The 22,275-nt window shown below is 40.4% G+C and overlaps 1 protein-coding gene across 3 annotated transcripts in view; it reads left to right on the top strand.

Moving 5' to 3' along the window:
• LOC117418285 (ubiquitin carboxyl-terminal hydrolase 22) overlaps nt 1-22,275 on the top strand; it is a 104,466-nt gene that overhangs the window by 65,578 nt on the left and 16,613 nt on the right. For all 3 annotated transcript variants that reach the window (XM_059035678.1, XM_034031182.3, XM_059035677.1), the window contains 4 exons: nt 6,317-6,430; nt 7,175-7,276; nt 19,951-20,117; nt 21,296-21,443. In XM_059035678.1, the coding sequence (XP_058891661.1) occupies nt 6,317-6,430; nt 7,175-7,276; nt 19,951-20,117; nt 21,296-21,443 (531 nt within the window). The remainder of the gene's footprint in view (nt 1-6,316; nt 6,431-7,174; nt 7,277-19,950; nt 20,118-21,295; nt 21,444-22,275) is intronic.

The raw sequence follows: 22,275 nt of genomic DNA, 5'->3' as shown, positions 1-22,275 counted from the left end.
AGCATAGTTGGTGAGGAAGGGTCGGATTCTTCGGATGTTGCTCAGGAAGAATCGGCAAGTGCGTGCCAGAGTGGAGATGTGCTGGGAATAAGAGAGGCAGGGGTCCAGGGTGACTCCAGGTACGGGAGGACATGGTGGAGTCAGAGGTGGGGAAGGAGAGGAAAATCTGAGCATCATCAGCATAGAAATGGTATGAGAAACCATAGGATGCGATGAGGGGGCCCAGGGAGCGGGTGTAGAGAGAGAACAGGAGAGGACCCAAGACTGACCCTTGGGGGACTCCAGTTAAGAGAGGGTGAGGTGTGGAGGTTGCTCCACGCCAGGTTACCTGGTAAGTGCGGTTGGAGAGGTAGGAGGAGAACCAGGCCAGAGCAGTGCCAGAGATTCCCAGGTCAGCAAGAGATGATAGTAGAATAGAGTGATCAACAGTGTCAAAGGCAGCAGAGAGGTCGAGGAGAATTAGGACAGAGGAGAGAGAGGCAGCTCGGGCACACTTAAGTGAGTTGGTGACAGACAGGAGGGCGGTTTCAGTGGAGTGAGCAGAGCGGAAGCCAGATTGGAGAGGGTCAAGCAGAGAGTGGTTGGACAGGAAAGCAGAGAGCTGGCGGTGTACAGTCCGCTCGAGGGTTTTGGAGAGGAAGGGTAGGAGGAAGACAGGACGGTAGCTCTGGAGGGAGGTGGGGTCGAGGGTAGGTTTTTTGAGGAGGGGAGTGATAGAGGCTTTTTTGAAGGCAGAGGGAAAGATGCCAGAAAGTAGTGAGGTGTTGAGGAGGGAGGAGATGAAGGGGAGTAGAGCAGGAGCAGCAGCTTGAAAGAGGTGAGTGGGGAGGGGGTCCAAGGCACACGTGGTGGGTTTGTGACCCTGGAGCAGGGAGGAGAGGTCAGAGTCTGAGAGGGGCAAGAAGGTGGAGAGGGAGGGCGAGTTAGTAGGGGATGTAGTGGGTGTAGGGGTTGGAGCAGGAGGGGGTGCGGGGGAGGGAGAGGTGTTAAAGAGTTTGCGGATATCTGAGATTTTAGAAGAGAAGAAGGAGGCAAAGTCGTCAGGGGAGAAAGAGGAGGGAGGAGGAGGGGGGGAGGGTTTAGGAGGGAGGAGAAGGTAGAGAATAGTTTACGTGGGTTGTTAGTGGAGGCTTGGATTACAGATTGGAAATAAGCACATTTAGCAGAGGAGAGAGTAGAGGAGAAGGAGGAGAGGAGAGTGCGGTAAAGGTCTAGGGCAGCAGGGAGTTTGGTTCTCTTCCATTTCTTTTCAGCAGATCGCAGTGTGATTCTTGCCGAGCGGAGCGCAGAGGAGAGCCAGGGATGGGGAGGGGAGGGGCGAGCAGGTCGGGAGGTGAGGGGACAGAGGGAGTCGAGGGAGGAGGTGAGTGAGGAGAAGAGGGTGGAGGTAGCAGAGTCTACGGAGAGTTGTGAAAAGGAGTCGATAGGAGGGAGGTGAGAGAGAGCAGTGGAGGCAAGGACAGAGGGGGAGAGAGAGCGGAGGTTACGGCGAGAGGTGACAGTGGGGGTAGGAGGAGCAGGGAGAGGGGGGAAGAGACAGAGAAAAAGAGATGAAATAGTGATCAGAGAGGTCCAGGGGGGTGACAGAGAGGTTGGAGGGGCAGGAGGCCCTGGAGAAGGTGAGGTCCAGTTGACGGCCAGCTTTGTGGGTAGGAGGGGACGGAGAGAGACAGAAGTCGAAGGAGTGAAGGAGAGGGAGGGGACAGAAAAGAGTAAGGAGGGAGAGAGGAGAAGACCCGTCCCTCCTCCCCGTCCAGTGAGACGCGGGGTATGGGACAGGACGTAGAGAGAGGACAGGGCAGCAGGAGTAACAGTGTTATCTGGGGACAGCCAGGTTTCAGTAAGAGCAAGGAAATCAAGCGAGAGGTGGGAGGCAAAGGCAGAGATGAAATCAGCTTTGTTAGCAGAAGAGTGACAGTTCCAGAGTGCACCAGAGAGTGTGCGGGAGGGGGGGAGAGGCAGAGAAATGAGGTTAGAGGGGTTGGAGGAGCAACAGCGGAGGGAGGGCAGAGGACGAGGACGGGAGGACAGAACAGGGATGTGAGAGACAGTCATAGCAGGACAAGCAAGACAAAAGGCACAGTAGGAGCAGTGGGGTGGAGGATACAGACCTGACTAGTAGATGGCTTCTTCCAGAGCGCTGTTAGGTTCGGATCTATTCGACCAGTGTCTTAGCGCAGGCCTCCCCTCGCTGGACTCCCACAGCTAGACTCCCGGCTCTTTTGTTGAGGCTCTTCGGTTGGCTGGCGCTTCTTGCTGGCGCTAAAATAAGCTGCTTGAATAAATGTTGTTACACCTGCTTGGCAAAAGAACCAATTAAACTGTGTGGAAACCAATCAAATAGCAAAATCAACTGCTAATCAATTTAGCCACTCACCTGGTACTAATCACACACAAACTCAGCCAATTCAAACACCACCTTACAATGTCACCAAATGTAGTAGTTACAATTACTAAAAGCAGGAACTTATCTATCTGCCTCTGTCCCTGGTTACCTGTAGACTTGTACTGTGATTCTTGAAATGTATTTTTGTTTAAGTCGCCCTGGATAAGGGTGTCTGCTAAGAAATTAATAATAATAATAATAATAATAATAATAATAATAATAATAATAATAATAATAATTTAAAAGTAGGCTCTTTGAATTATTATTTTTATTATTATTATTATTTCTTTCTTAGCAGATGCCCTTATCCAGGGCGACTTACAATTGTTACAAGATATCACATTATTTTTATATACAATTACCCATTTATACAGTTGGGTTTTTTACTGGAGCAATCTAGGTTAAGTACCTTGCTCAAGGGTACAGCAGCAGTGTCCCCCAGCTGGGATTAAACCCACGACCCTCCGGTCAAGAGTCCAGTGCCCTAACCACTACTCCACACTGCTGCCCTATGAATGACAGGCGCTGTAGCTGGCAAATGGAAGTGCACCGTCGGTCTTGATGACTGACAGTCATTTAAATGAATGAGAGCATTCTAGCGACGCTTCAGCCAACGAGATCTGTCAGAACAGGCTGAAATGACTAACAGTGAAACTCACTTGCCTATTAAGGGACCACTGAGTTGACTAACAGCGACCCCTAGCCATTCAGAGCGGAACGGAGACGGGACAGACAGCAAGTATAAAAACTACACAGACTAGATGATTTCTAAATTATTTTTGGTAAGAAAAAAAAATATACAGTGGTTTTACCGACATTTATCCTATATAAATTTATATCAGTCAAACTCATATTTTTGGGAATTCTACATTTACGAGGTTGCCACAATGTGTTTTAACTATTTGTTTACAACATCCAGTTCATGTCAAGCAGATCGGCTTGGTTCCAGCAAGATTCAAATCCCATTTCTTGTCCAGCTTTGAGTGGCTTTGTAAAGATCACGACCGGTTTAGGCAGCCATCTTTTCGCATCACAGGTATGGGTCACAGTTGCCTTCACATTGTCTGGTTCAACATTTAAATGTGAGAATTATCCCTTCAGGGCTACTACATTTAAGTAAAATAAGGCAGTGCTTAACCATAGTATGGCTGCAGGCTGGGTAGGGTTTTGACCCCATCTTTAACAACCCAGTCAGGCATTTCTTACATCCACAGTTTACTAGGGACTCTCGTACTTAGCCCCTTTGTTCAGAATCAGTCTCTCACCAGAAACAATGGTTCTAGAGTGATAACTTTCTTTCATGTATTTCAATGTGATCACAATGGGCGATTTGTTAAGAGGTATCCCCTCCATCCAAAACACAGGAGTAGGCCAGTACTCGCTGTTTTTCACGTCACTGGATTTCCAACATATTATCTCCTCTATATCATCAGTAGGAAAACACATCATAGCTGAATCTGGTTCCATCGAAGAGCCATGCACCAACACGACAGATGCCTTCCATTCAAAAGGAACTAGTTTCTTGTAGCACAGGAAGAACAGATCAGAACGCCTGTGACAGTTTGATGAACAGTATCTATAGTATTGTATACAGTTTGATGTACATTTTTTTTATCAGACATCGCTTTTATGGCATATTAAAAGTGAAAGTGTGTATCTGCTATTCCTTTGAGTTCTGGTGTGCTAAAGGGATGCCATTTCTACCCTGTGAAGCTGACATTGCTTCAGGTTTCAAGTGTGAAGTGGTGTTTCTTGGTGTCGTTGCACTTTATCTTGCAGTTCATTTACCTCCATTGCATTAACATCCCTGGTCACCAGTAGGTAATACGTTGACTCATTATTAAACTAGAAGAGTGGATCTGTGTGTACCGAGTATCATGAAGACACCTGATCTCACAAACATGACTAATATTTTGGGATTCTTCCTAAAACACTTCCAGGTACTTTCATATGCAGTATCAGAATCTGAGACAGCGAGGTGGGGGCCATTGGCCCATTTGATGTGGAATGACCCAGATACATTTGACCCCACAGAAGTTTTAAAAGTAAGATTAGATTAGTAGGACTGAATCCTGTGGAATGAGTTGAACCAGCTGTCCAGATCCTATTCCATTTCTGCAGGATTTTCCTTATTATAACGTACAGCAATCGCACATCTACATATTGCATGCTTATAACTCAGAGTACGAGTGATGGGAGGAGGACTTCAAGAGCTCTTAAGTCAGTAATTCGATCAAGAGGGAAGTCCTTCAGAATAGCACTTGCACTTCACTAGACAGTGATTCACCACCTCGTATATTTCTTTGTATCTTGATACAAGACCAAAAGCACTACATAGCTCATTGTAGTTCACCAAGTGGTTCTTGAATGAATAATAGGTGTGTTTTTATAGTTGGTATGAATACATTCTCCTCCTATCTCATTTCATTTTTGTCTTTTTAACAAAGTAGCCCATCATTTAAATGATGATTTGATCTTACTATGCATCATACAAGTAGCCCACCAGGATAATTACATGTATTGTGATGCATATCACAACCTGCAAATCACAATTTGTATTGGCATTATTAGTGCATTGTTACATCTAGGGATGGACACGTGTAAATGTTTCGTGTAATTGTTTAAAAAATTATTAAGTGTTTAGAAAATTACTAATTGTATAATCTGTTTTATATTGCAACAAATTGGTCTGCATAGACACATTAACAACGCTAAGCCTGCCGCTGCAGCCAGCCTATTACTGTAAATACATGTTAAATAAATCATCTAAATTACTCACGCTCCTGACATAAAAAAAAAATAAAACAGATGTTCTTAAAAGTGCTGGGTGATATTTAATTATTCAATTTAATTAATACAGGAGACTACAAAACAGGTATTTTACAAAAAGGGAGACCCCATGCAATGCAGTATTGTCGATTGTAATGTTTTAATTATTTATACTTAAACTGCTGTGAATAATAATAATAATAATAATAATAATAATAATAATAATATGCTAATACCAAACAGAAAATGAACGAGGCTGCAGCCATGCAACTTTTGAAAAATCCCTGTCTGATTTAAAAAAAAAAAAAAAAAAGTTTTGTTTGGGGACATTTTGCCAAACAGGAAAATTCACACTGCAATAAAAGTCTGAGCTACATGAACAGCATAGGGACAATGTTAAACCACCTGTGAGACAAGCATGTATCCACCTACTGTACCTTCAGTCTAGAGGCCAGCCGCAAGCCATGGTACATCACAATGAACCATTACAGTTTGCTACACCAAATGCACGCCACAAAGGAGTGAATAACAAACCTAATAGCTGAAATGATATCTAAAAATACACTCACTAAAAGCACTGTTGAAGGACAGGGTTAAATAAATAAATACATAAATAAACATGTTTAATGTGTTCTGTTATAATGGTGACCTAATTCATGATGTTCAGTGATTTAACATGTGCTCTGTACTACATTATTTATAAGGCTTTATGTAGCAGAACATATACCGAGACCCGAAGGTATATACTGTATTAATATGGTATGTTACTTAGTGGAAAGGTGAATTTATATTTTGTAGTTGTCTAATGAAGACATCCTTTATTGATTCACTGTAATCTGTATGTTATTATGTTGCCTTTAATTGCTGTTTGGAAATTCTGCAGGAGTTGGGCTTTATGCATTCTGTACTTGTATTATACTGTGAGGCTGCATCCTGATGATATAAAGAGCTACCTGACGCTGTCATCTCTATACCAGTTATTCATTGTTTCACTGCAAAAAATAAAATAAAAAATAATGAAAATCAGCTTCAGCTTTCAAAAGTGTCATAACACTGCTGGTGGTCTCTGACACTCGGTCAATATCAGTGCCTGCAAAGTATTTAAGATTGAGGAGGAATGTTCATGTACCATTCATTAAAAACACTTTTTTCTCTCTGCAGCCATAGATCTATTATATGGGGGTATATATTGTTTTATGTGTCAAGACTACATATACGACAAAGACATGGAACAGATTGCCAAAGAAGAACAAAGAAAAGCATGGAAATTACAAGGTATGCAGAATTCATTCATAGAGATGTCGAACTCTCCACTGTGAATGAATGTGTGATGTACTTAACCAGCAAGCTCATGTTTTTATGCAGACAGACCCTTTTTTCTCAGCAGTAACACATGTGAACTGGGGTAACTACGTTCCTCACTGTAACCTCCCCAGACATTGCATTTGTCAGTTTAACTTATAGTTCATTCTGATAGCAACAATAGACACAGATTGTTAAAACATGTATATTGTTTTTTTGTCCTATGGGTATGACGTGAGTACATTTTATTCAAGACAATTGCTGTAATGATCTGCAAAAAATGGAAAGAGACCAGTGTGCTAACTCTGGTCTCTTTCCACTTTTTGTATTTAGTGCTAATAAGGAGGGGGGGTAGGCACAGGCAGGATTAATGTACAGTTAAAGGGTATTTAGACACATTGCTAAATTAATATAATTTACTTTTCAATTTCATTCTACTCCTTGGAATATAGATACAGATTTTGTTGTGGGGTCTTTTTAATATGATGAAGAGTTAATGCAAGCAGACCTGGTTTTATTCCCTTCGATTATTGTACATTTTAAAATGTGTGTCATTTCCTTCATGTATTCATAATATCAATCTGCTTCAGCAATGACCAGACATACTGACGTTGCAAAGCATTTAACCTCCCCCCATGCTTCAATTTTATCTCCAGTTTTATCTTTCATTGCTTTGCACATTTATCTTTCTTCATACATTTATCTCTGAATTTCCAGGTATCGGTGAAAAGTATTCATCGTGGGAGCCAACCAAACGCGAATTGGAATTACTACGGCACAATCCCAAACGTAGGAAGATAACTACAAATTGCACCATTGGTAAGAAAGGTTCATTTATTGGATCATAGGTCTTTGTGTGTAGTGTAAGTGTGTTGTAATACTGCAACGCTGAAGTTACCTGCGGCTTTGTGCATCATGATAAATCAATGGTCCTCACTAAAAGTGGGGACCCAGTTTACCCAGGGTGTGTTGCGTTGAGACCACTCTGATGAATTATGGTAGAATTTGTAGAAGTTCAGAGTGGCAGAGCAACTTCTTTATAAGTAGCCCAAATCAATACTATATTTGAGTAAATTGCATTACATAAACTTAACACAAGATGTTAAGTTTAACTTGCATTCATAGTTGGTTGCTTTAGAGCATGCACTTTTACTATTTCTAATGTACTTCTTCTCACATATTGGTGCAGCTTTAGTTACAGTAACCTACTTTACATATTTTAAATCTACCTCTGCATTCTTACTAATTGATTTTTGTATCAACTTGAATCTTTTAGCAATGCAGTGAAATATATTTAGGAGACGATTGGTAGTTGTGGAGGGAATGTAATGCTTATGTGGAGATTTACTGCTTAGTAATGAAATCACTACCATGGGTCAGAAAGCCTATATAACTTATGACTAAAAATGTAACTGAATCAGCTGCTTAAAGTAATTGAAGCTAACAAAATAGTTCCATAAATTATCAGCCATGCACATCAGTTCACAATATAGGTCCCAAATGAGCAGTTTTGAAAGAAACACGTTTTACCAAACAAGTATTTTAATTTTAAATCATGATATCTGGTACTACACTAGGTTAAATAAATCTCTGTTTGCAAGCTATGCGTTTTGACTGTCTTTCTCTTCTTGGGGCATTTCTCCTGGAGTGAAATGGTCCACTGCTAGGGCGAAATGACCACGAGGACAAGACAAATAAACTGAGGTCTTTCTTTAATCTCATGTAGAACCAGCTGTCTTGTTTTAAAATGAAAATACACGTTTGCTAAAACTTGTGTTTGTTTCAAACTGCATATTCAAGACCTATATAGTGAACGAAAGTGCAATAAGTTAGCTACAGCCACTTCAGTGTGGGCATGCTTTGTCTCATACTAAGACTCTATTTACACAAGAGGACACTTCAGATCAGTTCAGTGGTGGTTACGTTTCCACAGCAGCAGTTTGAAGTGACATCCTGTATTCATTGTATGCTGTTAATAGACTAAACTGTGTATAGTTTACTGTTAAGAAAGAGGCTCTTCCGTTGAGTCTTCAATGTTAAATGAAACCTCTTTACCAAGACTGCACAGAGTCATCCGGTTGTGATTTTAGAATCGATAAAGGCTGCCCGAGTTTAAAAATGCACCGACAGTCTGTAATATTGCCATCTCCCCTACTGCAAGTGACCATCAATCAGTCATAAACCTTGACATTAGAATCAGTCTGATGGATTTGTGAACTGCATATTTAATTTATCAGCCTACCTTTCTTTGATTTCCTTATTGCAGCAAAATATAAGATGTACAAGTGATTGTAGCTAGCAAAATAGTTCCATAAATCTTACCTGGTGTGCACCTCCATTAATTCTAATGCCCCGAATGTCCAGTTTTGAAATTACATGTTATTGTAAACCTGTATTTTTATTTTCAAATATGACATCTGGTACTGGTTAAAGAAATTGTGCAACATACTGTATGACCTGAGAAAAAAGGCAGTGATATCATGTTTCAGAATGAAAATATGTGTTTTGTGGGGCTCTTGGAGTGTCTCTCTTAGTGAAAGCACGGCTGTGTGGTGTGCAAGGTAAGTCATATAGTCAGGGGGCGCAGGTGTCCCAGAGTTGCTCCCCTGGTGAAAGCACGGCTGTGTGGTGTGCAGGGTAAGTCATACAGTCAGTGGGCGCAGGTGTCCCCGAGTTGCTCCTCTGGTGAAAGCATTAATGGAATAAAACATTCACATGCAGTTTAAAAATATGTTATATAGAACAATAATCATGTTTTTATAATTAAAATAAAAATACACATTGTTTATTACACGTAATTGAGCCTGCTTGCGATCTATACAGTAAGCTTGCATTGCACCAGCACCATCTGCAGTGGACAAAGCTTTATTTAACAGTCACCGTTCCAAGCAGCTTATCAGTCACAACTTACTACTACTAAAAATATTAATAATACTAATAATATTATGAACTTACGGTTGTTAAGTGACCCCAGAGATTGGTTATGCCTCCATGATACCAGTCGCTTGCACAGTTTGCATTAAACTTTTTTTTGGTCATCTGGACATTTAACAAAAAAAGTCCCAAACAGCAGAGGGGTTTCGAGACATTTCTTTCAATACAGCCTTACGCACGCTACAACGCTTTGCTGTCAAGATGGACAATGAAGAAATTAAAGGTTTGCTTCTGGATAACACGAGCTGGAGCGGGTAGGCGCGGATGGTGCTCAGTTTTTAAAATTAAAATTATTAGTGTTAGCGTATATTTTATATGTTTCAAACATATTCTACCATCGCACTTCTCTTACACTGTCTTGTACACTAGGTATCCAGTACATATTTTACTGAAGCAATACAGCCTAGAGGTACGAGCCCACTGCTTTGGATACTTTATACCTGCTCCATACACGGCAGCGGCGCCATGTAGAGTTATTACATAACGATTTGGTAGCAGAATTTAATAACAACATTTGTTTACGTAATATGCATTATACAAATCAAAATATCAAATTTTGCTTCAGAGTGACATTTAATGTGTGATTTTATAGCATTCACATGTTGTCAAAAGAAATACAGTGCGTGAACCCGTCTGACGAACCTTCGAATGTTTAAAACAATCTTCGAATCCCTGGCTAGCGAAGTAACCTTCGGACACAGCCCTACTTGTCAGTATGAGCAGGCATTTTAAGATTCCCCCCCACTTGAGGGAGAGAGAGAGAACATTGGATTGAACTGTTTGTTGATGCACACCTTTATAAGTGGGCAAATGCAAAGGCAATCACCTTTCAAATTAGACCGTTGATGACGTGAATGTTGGCTCTTGACAGGCAGTAAATATCTGAATCAATTGCAAGCGTAGTTGGCTGAAGCCAAACTGGAGGGAAAGGAAGACAAATGGTCTGATCAGCAAGTGTCCCTATGTCTGGTAAAGGTGTGGGGAAGGATGGTCTGTAGAATTATTTGTTCTGATGAACACAAGGCTTCTAATCTTTGTGTGACCTGTGTACTTTTTGGGCAATCGGCATGTGTGCCCTTCTCAATTGCCGCAATGCCTCTCAAAATGTACCAGAGCCTGGTACCAGAGCCTGTACCAGTCGGTACTAGAGCCAGTACCAGAGCCGGTACTAGTCACCTGGTCGGTACCAGAGCCTGTACCAGTGACTTGATTGGTGCCAGAGCCTGTACCACTGACCTGGTCAGTACCACAGTCGGTGCCCCGGCACCAGTCAGTACCACAGCCGGTACCAGTGACTTGGTCGGTACTAATGTAGGTAACAGTCACCTTTACTGGTGCCAAGGTTAATACCAGTCATCTGGTTCATACCAGAATCTGTACCAGTGACCCGGTTCGGTCCGCTTTGACACCAAGACTATTACCAGTGCTCCATTTTTTTGTGTACTCTGTGTACTCAACAGTTTTCAGCACCAGCCAGCTTACTGTCTGTTCTTGTGCACATACATTGCATGGCTGAACTGTTTTTTCAACCTTGCACCATGCCTGGGTTCCAGCAGAGGATAAGCACGACAGGTGCATCCACTACCTGGGAAGGGAGCATGCAGAGGGTGCAGTTAAAGACTGCAGCTCTTGCACGGTTTGTGCTCATTTTTCTAAGAGGACACTGGAAAATCAGGCTGGCTTGCTGTTCCAGGGACAGATCTACATCTCTGACACCAGCACAGCATGACTCCCCCTTCCATCCCCTGCAGTGTGGTCAACAGAGTCCCCACTCCCTGTTACACTGGGAGCTAGGAAACGATCCTCTAAGGATAGGAGCAGGACAGCGTCCGCGCTCCTCCTCTAAATCCTCGTCTTCATCATCTGGCTCGGAGAGCTCCCCCTCTCCGCTAAGGAAGAGGAACAGGAGCCGTTGTAGCAGGCATGCTGGCAATATTGACCAGGTTGCGGGGCAAATGAAGAAGCTTTTTGGAGCTGTGAACCACTGGCAGTCCCTTTTGAGGTAGCTGCTGCGAGCCTCCCCCCATTGTCTCAATCCCCAGGGTTCCCCAGGATTATATATATAATCTCAATCAATCTAAATTCAATCAAATTTATTTTATATAGCACCTTTCATGCCAGGCATCCCAAAACACTTCAAAGTAAAAACAAGTATAAAATATAAAAATGAAAACATAAGTACTAAAACAATCAAAATGACCGACAAAAATAACCATTTCCCGATTTGAGCACTGACAAATTATCAAAGAACAAAATGAAAGGTTATTTCAGTGTTTGAGCAAGTTATTTTTCTCAAATTATGAAATGTAAAATACCAAACAAGCAAAACACGAAACAGAAAAGAAGAGACAGCTTCTTCAGTCTTTCAGTAAAGCGATATACTCAAATTGCAAAATGCGCTTTGAGCAAATGCACAGTTCCCGAGCAGATTTGAAAGATGCTGCTCAATCTGCGAACAGCAATTAATTGCGGGGTGTTAAAAATGGACATCAAGTGAAATACAAACGTTTTATACTTTTTTTTTTTTTATTGAATGAACATAAAATCAGTAAATTAAATTTATAAGATACACATCATTGATTCATTATTTATGTATTTATTATTTATGCAGGAAGTTAATCCATTGAGACTGGCCCCTCATTTGCAAGGGGGTCGTGTTAAGCAATTTAGGAGGATAGTGACCCCAAACATTAAACTTCAAGCGAGTTTGAAATAATGTTCCTAATATTCTCGCCTTATTTTTATTTTATTTTATCCAACCCCTTTGATCATGCTATGGTGATCATATCACCACTCGCTTTTGGTCTGTGAAACCCAATTTATTATACCCCAGGAAAAGTCTGAATTACTATCCAAAAAGTCTTGATGTGTGAACAAGCTGTCTCAGTATGGCTTTTACCTGCCTGGTGTTCAGGCTGTTTCGTTTAGTCATACGCTTTCTTTTATTTGTCTAGTGTAGTATTTAATAAAAGTTTAACACATTATTAGTGAAGGATATTTCATGTTTTCTTTGAGACCCATATTGCAAGTGAAAACCTTTTTATGTGGTTTAATAAACAGACATTTAACTGCAGTGCTTTGGTTTATAGCATTTCTTGCATGCTGCTTTTCATTTTAATTGAAGATGCAGCTTTGTGCAAGAGCATTGCTGGGCTCCATTGATTTTAAAGCTCAACCGCAGGTAGCAGCTGGCACAGTTACTGAGCATTAGAGATGCAGAGAGACTAGCTGCGGAGACTGTGGGAAGGGAGACTCGTGATTTAAGATCAGCTGATGTAGGTCTTCTGTGCCTCCCACAAAGGAAGGCAGACAGAGCTTTTAATCACTGTGCTCCCAGATTATAGATTGCACTGCCACCTCATACCAGAAGTGCTGCATCAGCTGATGACTTTCAGTCAAAATTGAAAACATACTTTTTTAGACTGAATTTTAAACTGTTTTTCTTTACTCTCTGTACAAATGCATTAGTTAGATGTTCTTCTGTTTTGTCCTGTACAGCACTTTGATATACTTTTTGTATGAAAGGCGCTATATAAATAAAATATTGATTTGATAATGCAGTATTGTATGCAAGGAAGGTTTTGCAATAGACAAATAGGATTGCAGTCACTTTCCAGAAAATCCACCAGCAATAGTTATAATTTGCGACAGTAATATGTAGTCATTTTAAAACGGTGATGTGTACTGTGTTAATGTGAAAGGACTCCACCACATTTCACCCCAGAGCTGCCTCTCTTGTGTTGTGTGATTCTGTTGTATAGTGTTTGAAAAGAGAGCCCTGTGTGGCTCCATTCTAATAACACATTTAGATTCTGCCTTCCAAGTCATTCACAGCTTTGACTTTTAACTGCCTTACTCTAATTTACTATAACTCCAAACCTCTTGTTCATCATGGGTCCATATTCCTCTTTATAGGGAGGCTGTTTACTGCATTTCTGCAGGCACCAGGTGGAAGGTGTGAAGCAGTGAACTAACCAAGGTGATCCTGAGCGTCAGTATGAGGATTGCGCTGCACTTCATTAGCTCATCTCGGCCATTTCAAAAGTCTGCACTTATTTAGGCTGATCTACCTTCCATTCGTCATATAGGTCTCAAATTTCTAAAAAAGAAACACATGTTATAGTAAAGACGTATTTTCATTTTTAAACATGATCTCTGGTTAACGAAATGTCTGTTTGCAAACCATGCTTTCAGTTAGTGTTGCACTTGCTTGAACAATTCACCTGGAGGGAGAAATTATCCTCTGTTGTAAACCAGCCAGCTGCTTCCCCTATTAACTGGCATGCTTTCAGCCAGTAACATACTTTGTCCAAGAAGACACTGCTGAGGTGAAATGAAGTGCAACACATGAGAATAAGGTACAGAAACTGAGAACTTCCTTTAAACTAAACTAGTATCAGATATGATGTTTTAAACAGAAAATACATGTTTTCTGTAAACATATTTTGAGACTAATGTAGCTAATGGAAGTGCACAAAAGGTACATTATGTCTAGACGGCTAAATCAGGTGACAAGATGCCCATAACCCAGCATTGAGCTATTCAATTTCCCCTACAGCCATCCGGTTATTCATGCTATACAATTCCATTTGGTATTGAAGTATGAATTGAATTTCATTTTGTATAACAGCTTTGCAGATGGGTAGATCTGTAACAATCTCTATAGTCAAGGCCGTAGTCAGCTATGAGGCACCCAAGACACGTGCCTCGATTTAAATCATACTAATTATTTATTTAGGCCCTTTTACACATTGCTTTGCCACAAATAAAAATGCATTTCATCCCATTTTGCATTTGAAGTGAGTGGGGATACTTGAAGGTTTATTTCAGACAGTGCGCGATTGACACTGGTAGATGAGTTGAGGGTTGTGTCGAGTGCATAGGGCTGCAATTTGCAAGGAGTCTTGCAGCTGGCCAATCAAATTAGTAGAAGTCAAATGCATATTCATGAGTATAAATCGGAACACAGCCAACCAGCCTATTAAATTGACTGGTCAGCCGAAAAGCTCGAGCTGCAACCCTCATTGGTTATGATGTGCTTACGCAGCTAAACTCTCTCCGTCATGTCAGCCCGCTTAAGCTCATTTTATTATTGAATGTAATTTTATAATTAATATCACACAAAACGTTATGTATGCAAGCACTTCTCGGTATTTGGATAATGACATCACTGTTAAAATGATTTGTTTTAATAGATTATTAATAGTATTTTATTCAGAAAAAAAAATCTGTTAACTAAACTTTTGTATTTAAATAAACAACATAATAATGTCCTCATATCTTTTTTTCTTCAGTTAGAAAAACTTTGGGGGGAGCACGGGCAAGTTGCTTAAAATCAACTTTTTGAAAGTGTAGTTTAAATAAATGAAAATTGTCTCTTTTTCATCTGAGAATTAAAATGCTAATTACTGTAATAGTTTTTAAACCTAATCTACCAGAACATATGAATATGATCTTGTCCACTCCTCCAAGGACAAAAAAAAAAAATGTATTTAGTCAAACTTGACCATGGACTGAGCGATTTGTAAGACATGTGATTCAGTAAATATGTTTCAGTAAATATGCGTGATTCAGTTTTATTTTAATCGTGATAACATTTGGATGGCTCAAAAGATGTTGCTTAGATTTGGGAATCCTCACCAGAGGCTTAATTCTTCAGCTGCAGAGTCAGCTGTCTCTGTCCTCCATCCTCTGTACAATATATGTAAATATGCTGCAAGTTAATGGAAAGAGGGGAGATCAGTAAAATAAAAAATGCACTGCGGGGTATAGTGGAGACAGTTGTATGTATGTCACACTTCACACAGTTTTGCATATATATATATATAGAGAGAGAGAGAGAACAAATTGCTTATCCAGTTGTCAGGAAACATTGTAGTGGCATTATTAAATTATCGAGAATATCAGATTCTAGAAATATAGGGGGTGTTAGAGCTGCAGCAGGGGACGGATGTTACGGACAGGCTTATTCAGCAGTAAAGAGGGTCACATTTTATTTTAAGGGATGTTTTCTTTGTTTATTAACTGTTAACTGTTAGTTAATAATATATAATAGGCCAGCTGAAACTGTAAACACCAGAGCCCTATGAATGATCAGTCAAACACCAGAGCCCTATGAATGATCAGTCAAACACCAGAGCCCTATGAATGATCAGTCAAACACCAGAGCCCTATGAATGATCAGTCAAACACCAGAGCTCTATGAATGATCAGTCAAACACCAGAGTCCTATGAATGATCAGTCAAACACCAGAGCCCTATGGATGATCAATCAAACACCAGCGCCCTATGGATGATCAGTCAAACACCAGAGCTCTTTGAATGATCAGTCAAACACCAGAGTCCTATGGATGATCAGTCAAACACCAGAGCTCTATGGATGATCAGTCAAACACCAGAGTCCTATGGATGATCAGTCAAACACCAGAGGTCTATGGATGATCAGTCAAACACCAGAGCCCTATGAATGATCAGTCAAACACCAGAGCCCTATGGATGATCAGTCAAACACCAGAGCTCTTTGAATGATCAGTCAAACACCAGAGTCCTATGGATGATCAGTCAAACACCAGAGCTCTATGGATGATCAGTCAAACACCAGAGTCCTATGGATGATCAGTCAATCACCAGAGGTCTATGGATGATCAGTCAAACACCAGAGCCCTATGAATGATCAGTCAAACACCAGAGTCCTATGGATGATCAGTCAAACACCAGAGGTCTATGGATGATCAGTCAAACACCAGAGCCCTATGAATGATCAGTCAAACACCAGAGCCCTATGGATGATCAGTCAAACACCAGAGCTCTTTGAATGATCAGTCAAACACCAGAGTCCTATGGATGATCAGTCAAACACCAGAGCTCTATGGATGATCAGTCAAACACCAGAGTCCTATGGATGATCAGTCAAACACCAGAGGTCTATGGATGATCAGTCAAACACCAGAGCCCTATGAATGATCAGTCAAACACCAGAGCCCTATGGATGATCAGTCAAACACCAGAGCTCTTTGAATGATCAGTCAAACACCAGAGTCCTATGGATGATCAGTCAAACACCAGAGCTCTATGGATGATCAGTCAAACACCAGAGTCCTATGGATGATCAGTCAAACACCAGAGCCCTATGGATGATCAGTCAAACACCAGAGTCCTATGGATGATCAGTCAAACACCAGAGGTCTATGGATGATCAGTCAAACACCAGAGCTCTTTGAATGATCAGTCAAACACCAGAGTCCTATGGATGATCAGTCAAACACCAGAGCTCTATGGATGATCAGTCAAACACCAGAGTCCTATGGATGATCAGTCAAACACCAGAGCCCTATGGATGATCAGTCAAACACCAGAGCTCTTTGAATGATCAGTCAAACACCAGAGCTCTATGGATGATCAGTCAAACACCAGAGTCCTATGGATGATCAGTCAAACACCAGAGCCCTATGGATGATCAGTCAAACACCAGAGCCCTATGGATGATCAGTCAAACACCAGAGCTCTTTGAATGATCAGTCAAACACCAGAGCTCTTTGAATGATCAGTCAAACACCAGAGCTCTATGGATGATCAGTCAAACACCAGAGCTCTATGGATGATCAGTCAAACACCAGAGTCCTATGGATGATCAGTCAAACACCAGAGGTCTATGGATGATCAGTCAAACACCAGAGCCCTATGAATGATCAGTCAAACACCAGAGCGAGAGAGAGAGAGAGAACAAATTGCTTATGGAGAGAGAAAGAGAACAAATTGCTTATCCAGTTGTCAGGAAACATTGTAGTGGCATTATTAAATTATCGAGAATATCAGATTCTAGAAATATAGGGGGTGTTAGAGCTGCAGCAGGGGACGGATGTTACGGACAGGCTTATTCAGCAGTAAAGAGGGTCACATTTTATTTTAAGGGATGTTTTCTTTGTTTATTAACTGTTAACTGTTAGTTAATAATATATAATAGGCCAGCTGAAACTGTAAACACCAGAGCCCTATGAATGATCAGTGAAACACCAGAGCCCTATGAATGATCAGTCAAACACCAGAGCCCTATGAATGATCAGTCAAACACCAGAGCTCTATGAATGATCAGTCAAACACCAGAGTCCTATGAATGATCAGTCAAACACCAGAGCCCTATGGATGATCAATCAAACACCAGAGCCCTATGGATGATCAGTCAAACACCAGAGCTCTTTGAATGATCAGTCAAACACCAGAGTCCTATGGATGATCAGTCAAACACCAGAGCTCTATGGATGATCAGTCAAACACCAGAGTCCTATGGATGATCAGTCAAACACCAGAGGTCTATGAATGATCAGTCAAACACCAGAGCCCTATGAATGATCAGTCAAACACCAGAGTCCTATGGATGATCAGTCAAACACCAGAGGTCTATGGATGATCAGTCAAACACCAGAGCCCTATGAATGATCAGTCAAACACCAGAGTCCTATGGATGATCAGTCAAACACCAGAGGTCTATGGATGATCAGTCAAAGACCAGAGCCCTATGGATGATCAGTCAAACACCAGAGCTCTTTGAATGATCAGTCAAACACCAGAGTCCTATGGATGATCAGTCAAACACCAGAGGTCTATGGATGATCAGTCAAACACCAGAGCCCTATGAATGATCAGTCAAACACCAGAGTCCTATGGATGATCAGTCAAACACCAGAGGTCTATGGATGATCAGTCAAAGACCAGAGCCCTATGGATGATCAGTCAAACACCAGAGCTCTTTGAATGATCAGTCAAACACCAGAGTCCTATGGATGATCAGTCAAACACCAGAGCTCTATGGATGATCAGTCAAACACCAGAGTCCTATGGATGATCAGTCAAACACCAGAGGTCTATGGATGATCAGTCAAACACCAGAGCCCTATGAATGATCAGTCAAACACCAGGGCTCTATGGATGATCAGTCAAACACCAGAGCCCTATGGATGATCAGTCAAACACCAGAGCCCTATGAATGATCAGTCAAACACCAGGGCTCTATGGATGATCAGTCAAACACCAGAGTCCTATGGATGATCAGTCAAACACCAGAGCTCTATGGATGATCAGTCAAACACCAGAGCCCTATGGATGATCAATCAAACACCAGAGCCCTATGGATGATCAATACCCAGTCGATTATATGCTTAATGTTTAGCAAATTAAATCAGGTTTTTATTAACCCTAACCCTAACGCTGACCCTTAGCTGAAAATTAACAGTTTTTGTTAACAGTTAAAAACTAAAAAATAAAATAAAGTGTGACCGTAAAGACTTACTATCTAGCGATGTTGGCCATTGTCTTTTTTTTTTTTTTTTTTTTTTTTTTTGTAGCCTAATCAATTCAGACTACTGTAACCAAACGAATGCATACAATATGTCATTGTTTATTTTTGAACAGTTCTGGCATGTTGTCCTGTTTATGTTAAAGGAGCATTGCCAGTAAACTCCAATTATAAAGACTTTTGCTCCAAATCACTATAAACCACTGGGAAAGCCTTATTCAGTTGCACTTCAGTATTAAAACAAGCAAACTTTAACATTCAATTAATCCAAACACGTGCAGTCCATGTGTAGTTTTCTGCAGTATTCTCCTGTGTCTATTCCTTCACTCTGGCACAGCTGTAATTGGAACATATAAATTAAATTAAATTCCTCTATAGCCGCTGTGCTGTCTGTCTTCATTAAATCACATGCCTTAAATATGAAGATACAGTCTCTCTGTAGAGGGTGCATATGTAACATTAAGCCATGGTGTGCTGGTACTGTGTACTGCAGGTAGAAGAATATGTATGCAAAAGACCCTTTTATTATTTGATCCTTGTCAGCACACTATTGTACAGTATTTAAGTTTACCAACGAATGTGAATTCATGCATTGAATGACATTTATATATATATATATAGAGAGGAGATAAAACACGGGTCCCTGTGATTGCTTGGGTCCTTCAGGATATTAAGAATTAGAAGCCTCAGAGTTCTCATCCATTGATCATGATGCTCAAGAGGGCATTACCTCAAGGCTACATGGCCTTCCCTCTGTACACACACAAGCCTAGATATTTTTAATCCAATTTTGACAAAACTTACTATGGCTTAAGTTATGGGTAGTCTATATAAATAATCTATATGGTGTGGTGTATAATATATGGACACTGTCTATTTATGTCACACTTAGATTTTTATATACAGTAACCAGGGTTGGAAATAAGACTCTCATTGCGTAGAAGTTTGACCAATTCCTGGTTTTACTATGGGTTCAATAAGACACATCTGAGCTTGTTACCTATTCACTGTGTCTAATCAAGCTAGCAGTAAAACATGGAAGGGGTGAAGCTGCTATGCAATAGGAGTTCTTGTTTCCATCCCTGCTCAGTGACTGTAGAACCTTATCCAATTGTGATGAAACATGATGAGGATGCACTTTAGCTAAATCTGTCTCCGAGTACATGTACTGTTAGCGGGGGTGTACAGCATGTCTGTTTGTTTTTGTAAAATGCAGTTTAAACGCACTCTCATCATCGCCTGTTGTTTCTGTCTCTGTTTGTTTTAGGTCTGCGAGGCCTAATAAACCTAGGGAACACTTGCTTTATGAACTGTATTGTCCAGGCTCTTACCCATACCCCACTACTTCGAGATTTTTTCCTCTCGGATAGACACAAATGTGAAATGCAATCCAATTCCTGTCTGGTTTGTGAAATGTCCCAGCTTTTTCAAGAGGTAAGTGTTTAAGGACTGTCATTTTTAAATGTTCAAAGCCTCCTAGACAAATCTCTGTCTGACTAACGCATTAAGAATAAAACAAAATCCACTATTAGTAAAACATTTTAGCTGTAAGTGTAGCATTTATTTTGTAGTCTCAAAACTTTGACACTTTTGTCCCAGTGAAGATTTTATTTTTTTGCAGGTAAGTTTAGTCTCCATTTTAAATAGCCATTCCCAAAGTGCAATTAAAGCACTGAATAATTCAAGAAATGTTACGATCTTCTGCTGTTCCAAAAGAAATTTGTTTAAAGATAATAGAGCTTTATTTTATTTTTCCTTACTTTTTAAAGTGCACGCATTTATTCTTGGGTTGTCTTATTATTACACTGCTATTTATTACACTGAAAACAATTCAATTGCAAATGGGAACAGTTTATAAAACAAAATTATATTGTCTGCAGCCTGAGTAGTTAGCCACCTTGCCTTGAGAGTCAGGATAGAGATGACTCAGAGCTCTGGCTGTAGTGGCCAAAAAGAACGCAGTCCAAAATGACTGCAGTGCTTTCTTTCCTGAGTTCTGGTGAAGAGCGGTTGCGTCAACAATTTTACATCAAAGATTACTGCAGCTTTCACCTCGGCGCTTAACTGGTAGTCATTCATGTTGCATCCAGGCAGTCTGCATAAGCAATCCATCATTTTATATCTAGAAAACCACAGCTAATTTATAAGGCATCTAGATGGGATAAGCATTAATGATGTATTGGACTATGTATGCAAGGGGTTGTTTTTAGTAATAGTGTCTTTTTTCCTTTATTTATATATGCTGTATTTTACTATAACCAATAATGTGCAGCTTTTACCAATCTAGAAAGCTCTTGTTATAACATGGCACAAATATATTTGATGAAGAAAACAATAACACATGACAGGATGTTCAGATATAGTCCAATATCTGCGGCCCTCGGCCCGTTACACAGCCTGGACCTGCAGATTGTGTGGTGTTGCTCTTATACCCACCACACACAAGTGAAGCGATTGTCCAGTGAATCAGGCAGTGATTCAGAAGGTTCCAAGCTGTGTTGCTATGGTGACAGGTTGAAACACTTGTTAGCCAATGAGATTGCTGTCGCTGTTCTTGCCATGTTATAAAATACAATTGTATGTAACATTTTTTCTTTTTGTTTCCTCTGTAGTTTTACTCTGGACATCGGTCTCCTCACATTCCCTTTAGGTTGTTGCACCTGGTGTGGACGCATGCACGGCATTTAGCAGGGTACGAGCAGCAGGATGCACACGAGTTCCTCATTGCAGCGTTAGACGTGTTACACAGACATTGCAAAGGTAAAAACAGGCTGTATCAGTGTGGGGCAATGGACTGCATCCAAAAATCACTGCTAATATCTGAACACAGAAGGTGTTGTGTGGTAAGGGTTTTTTCTTTGTTTTGATTTTGTTATCCTAATGACAGTTTTTGGAGTTTCTTGCTCCAGTGGAAAGTCTGTTCTCAAAGGAAAATCTTAATGTTGCAAAACTAATTTGAAACACTCAGGTGCCATTTTAATTATAGTTTTTAAATATTTTGGTGCAACTGGATCATATACAAATCATATTCTTAATATGATTTGTATATGACATATTCTTAATTGCCACACAAGTATAAGAAGTATTGCAGTATAAATAGAAAAAAAGTTATTTTTTGCAACATTATATAGGAAAATTACAGAAATTAGAAGTACTAAAAGAAACTTAAGTTAAATGACAAATGTTTTGACTGGAAGTTTAATGTTTGTCATTGAATTGATGAAGTATTTTTAAATTCAGCAATATAGAGTGCTTAATAGTTATAGATAGTGTAGACGATAAAAAGAACAAAAAAATGTGTACTTTTATTTTACTGCCTTTGTTGCTTTCACAGTAGCCCTGCCCTTTTAAATGTCAGACATTGATATTCCCTAATGATTAATGCACTGACCTCCATTGATTCAAGCAGGGCAGATTCCATTAACACTGCATTTTTTTGTTGTGAAGGTGACTCTTAAAAGACGACATCAGACTTTTCCTAATTTTTCAAATAAAAGCCTTGGAATAATCAAAGAGGATTGTAGGCGGCAGTGTAGGAAGGAGATTTTCTGCTTACTCATCTGATGAGATGCATCTGCTAAATATTTTGTAT

Source organism: Acipenser ruthenus, chromosome 13 (assembly GCF_902713425.1).
Source record: "Acipenser ruthenus chromosome 13, fAciRut3.2 maternal haplotype, whole genome shotgun sequence".
In the NCBI taxonomy this organism is placed as follows: domain Eukaryota; kingdom Metazoa; phylum Chordata; class Actinopteri; order Acipenseriformes; family Acipenseridae; genus Acipenser; species Acipenser ruthenus.
This window is presented reverse-complemented; position numbering and strand designations above follow the sequence as displayed.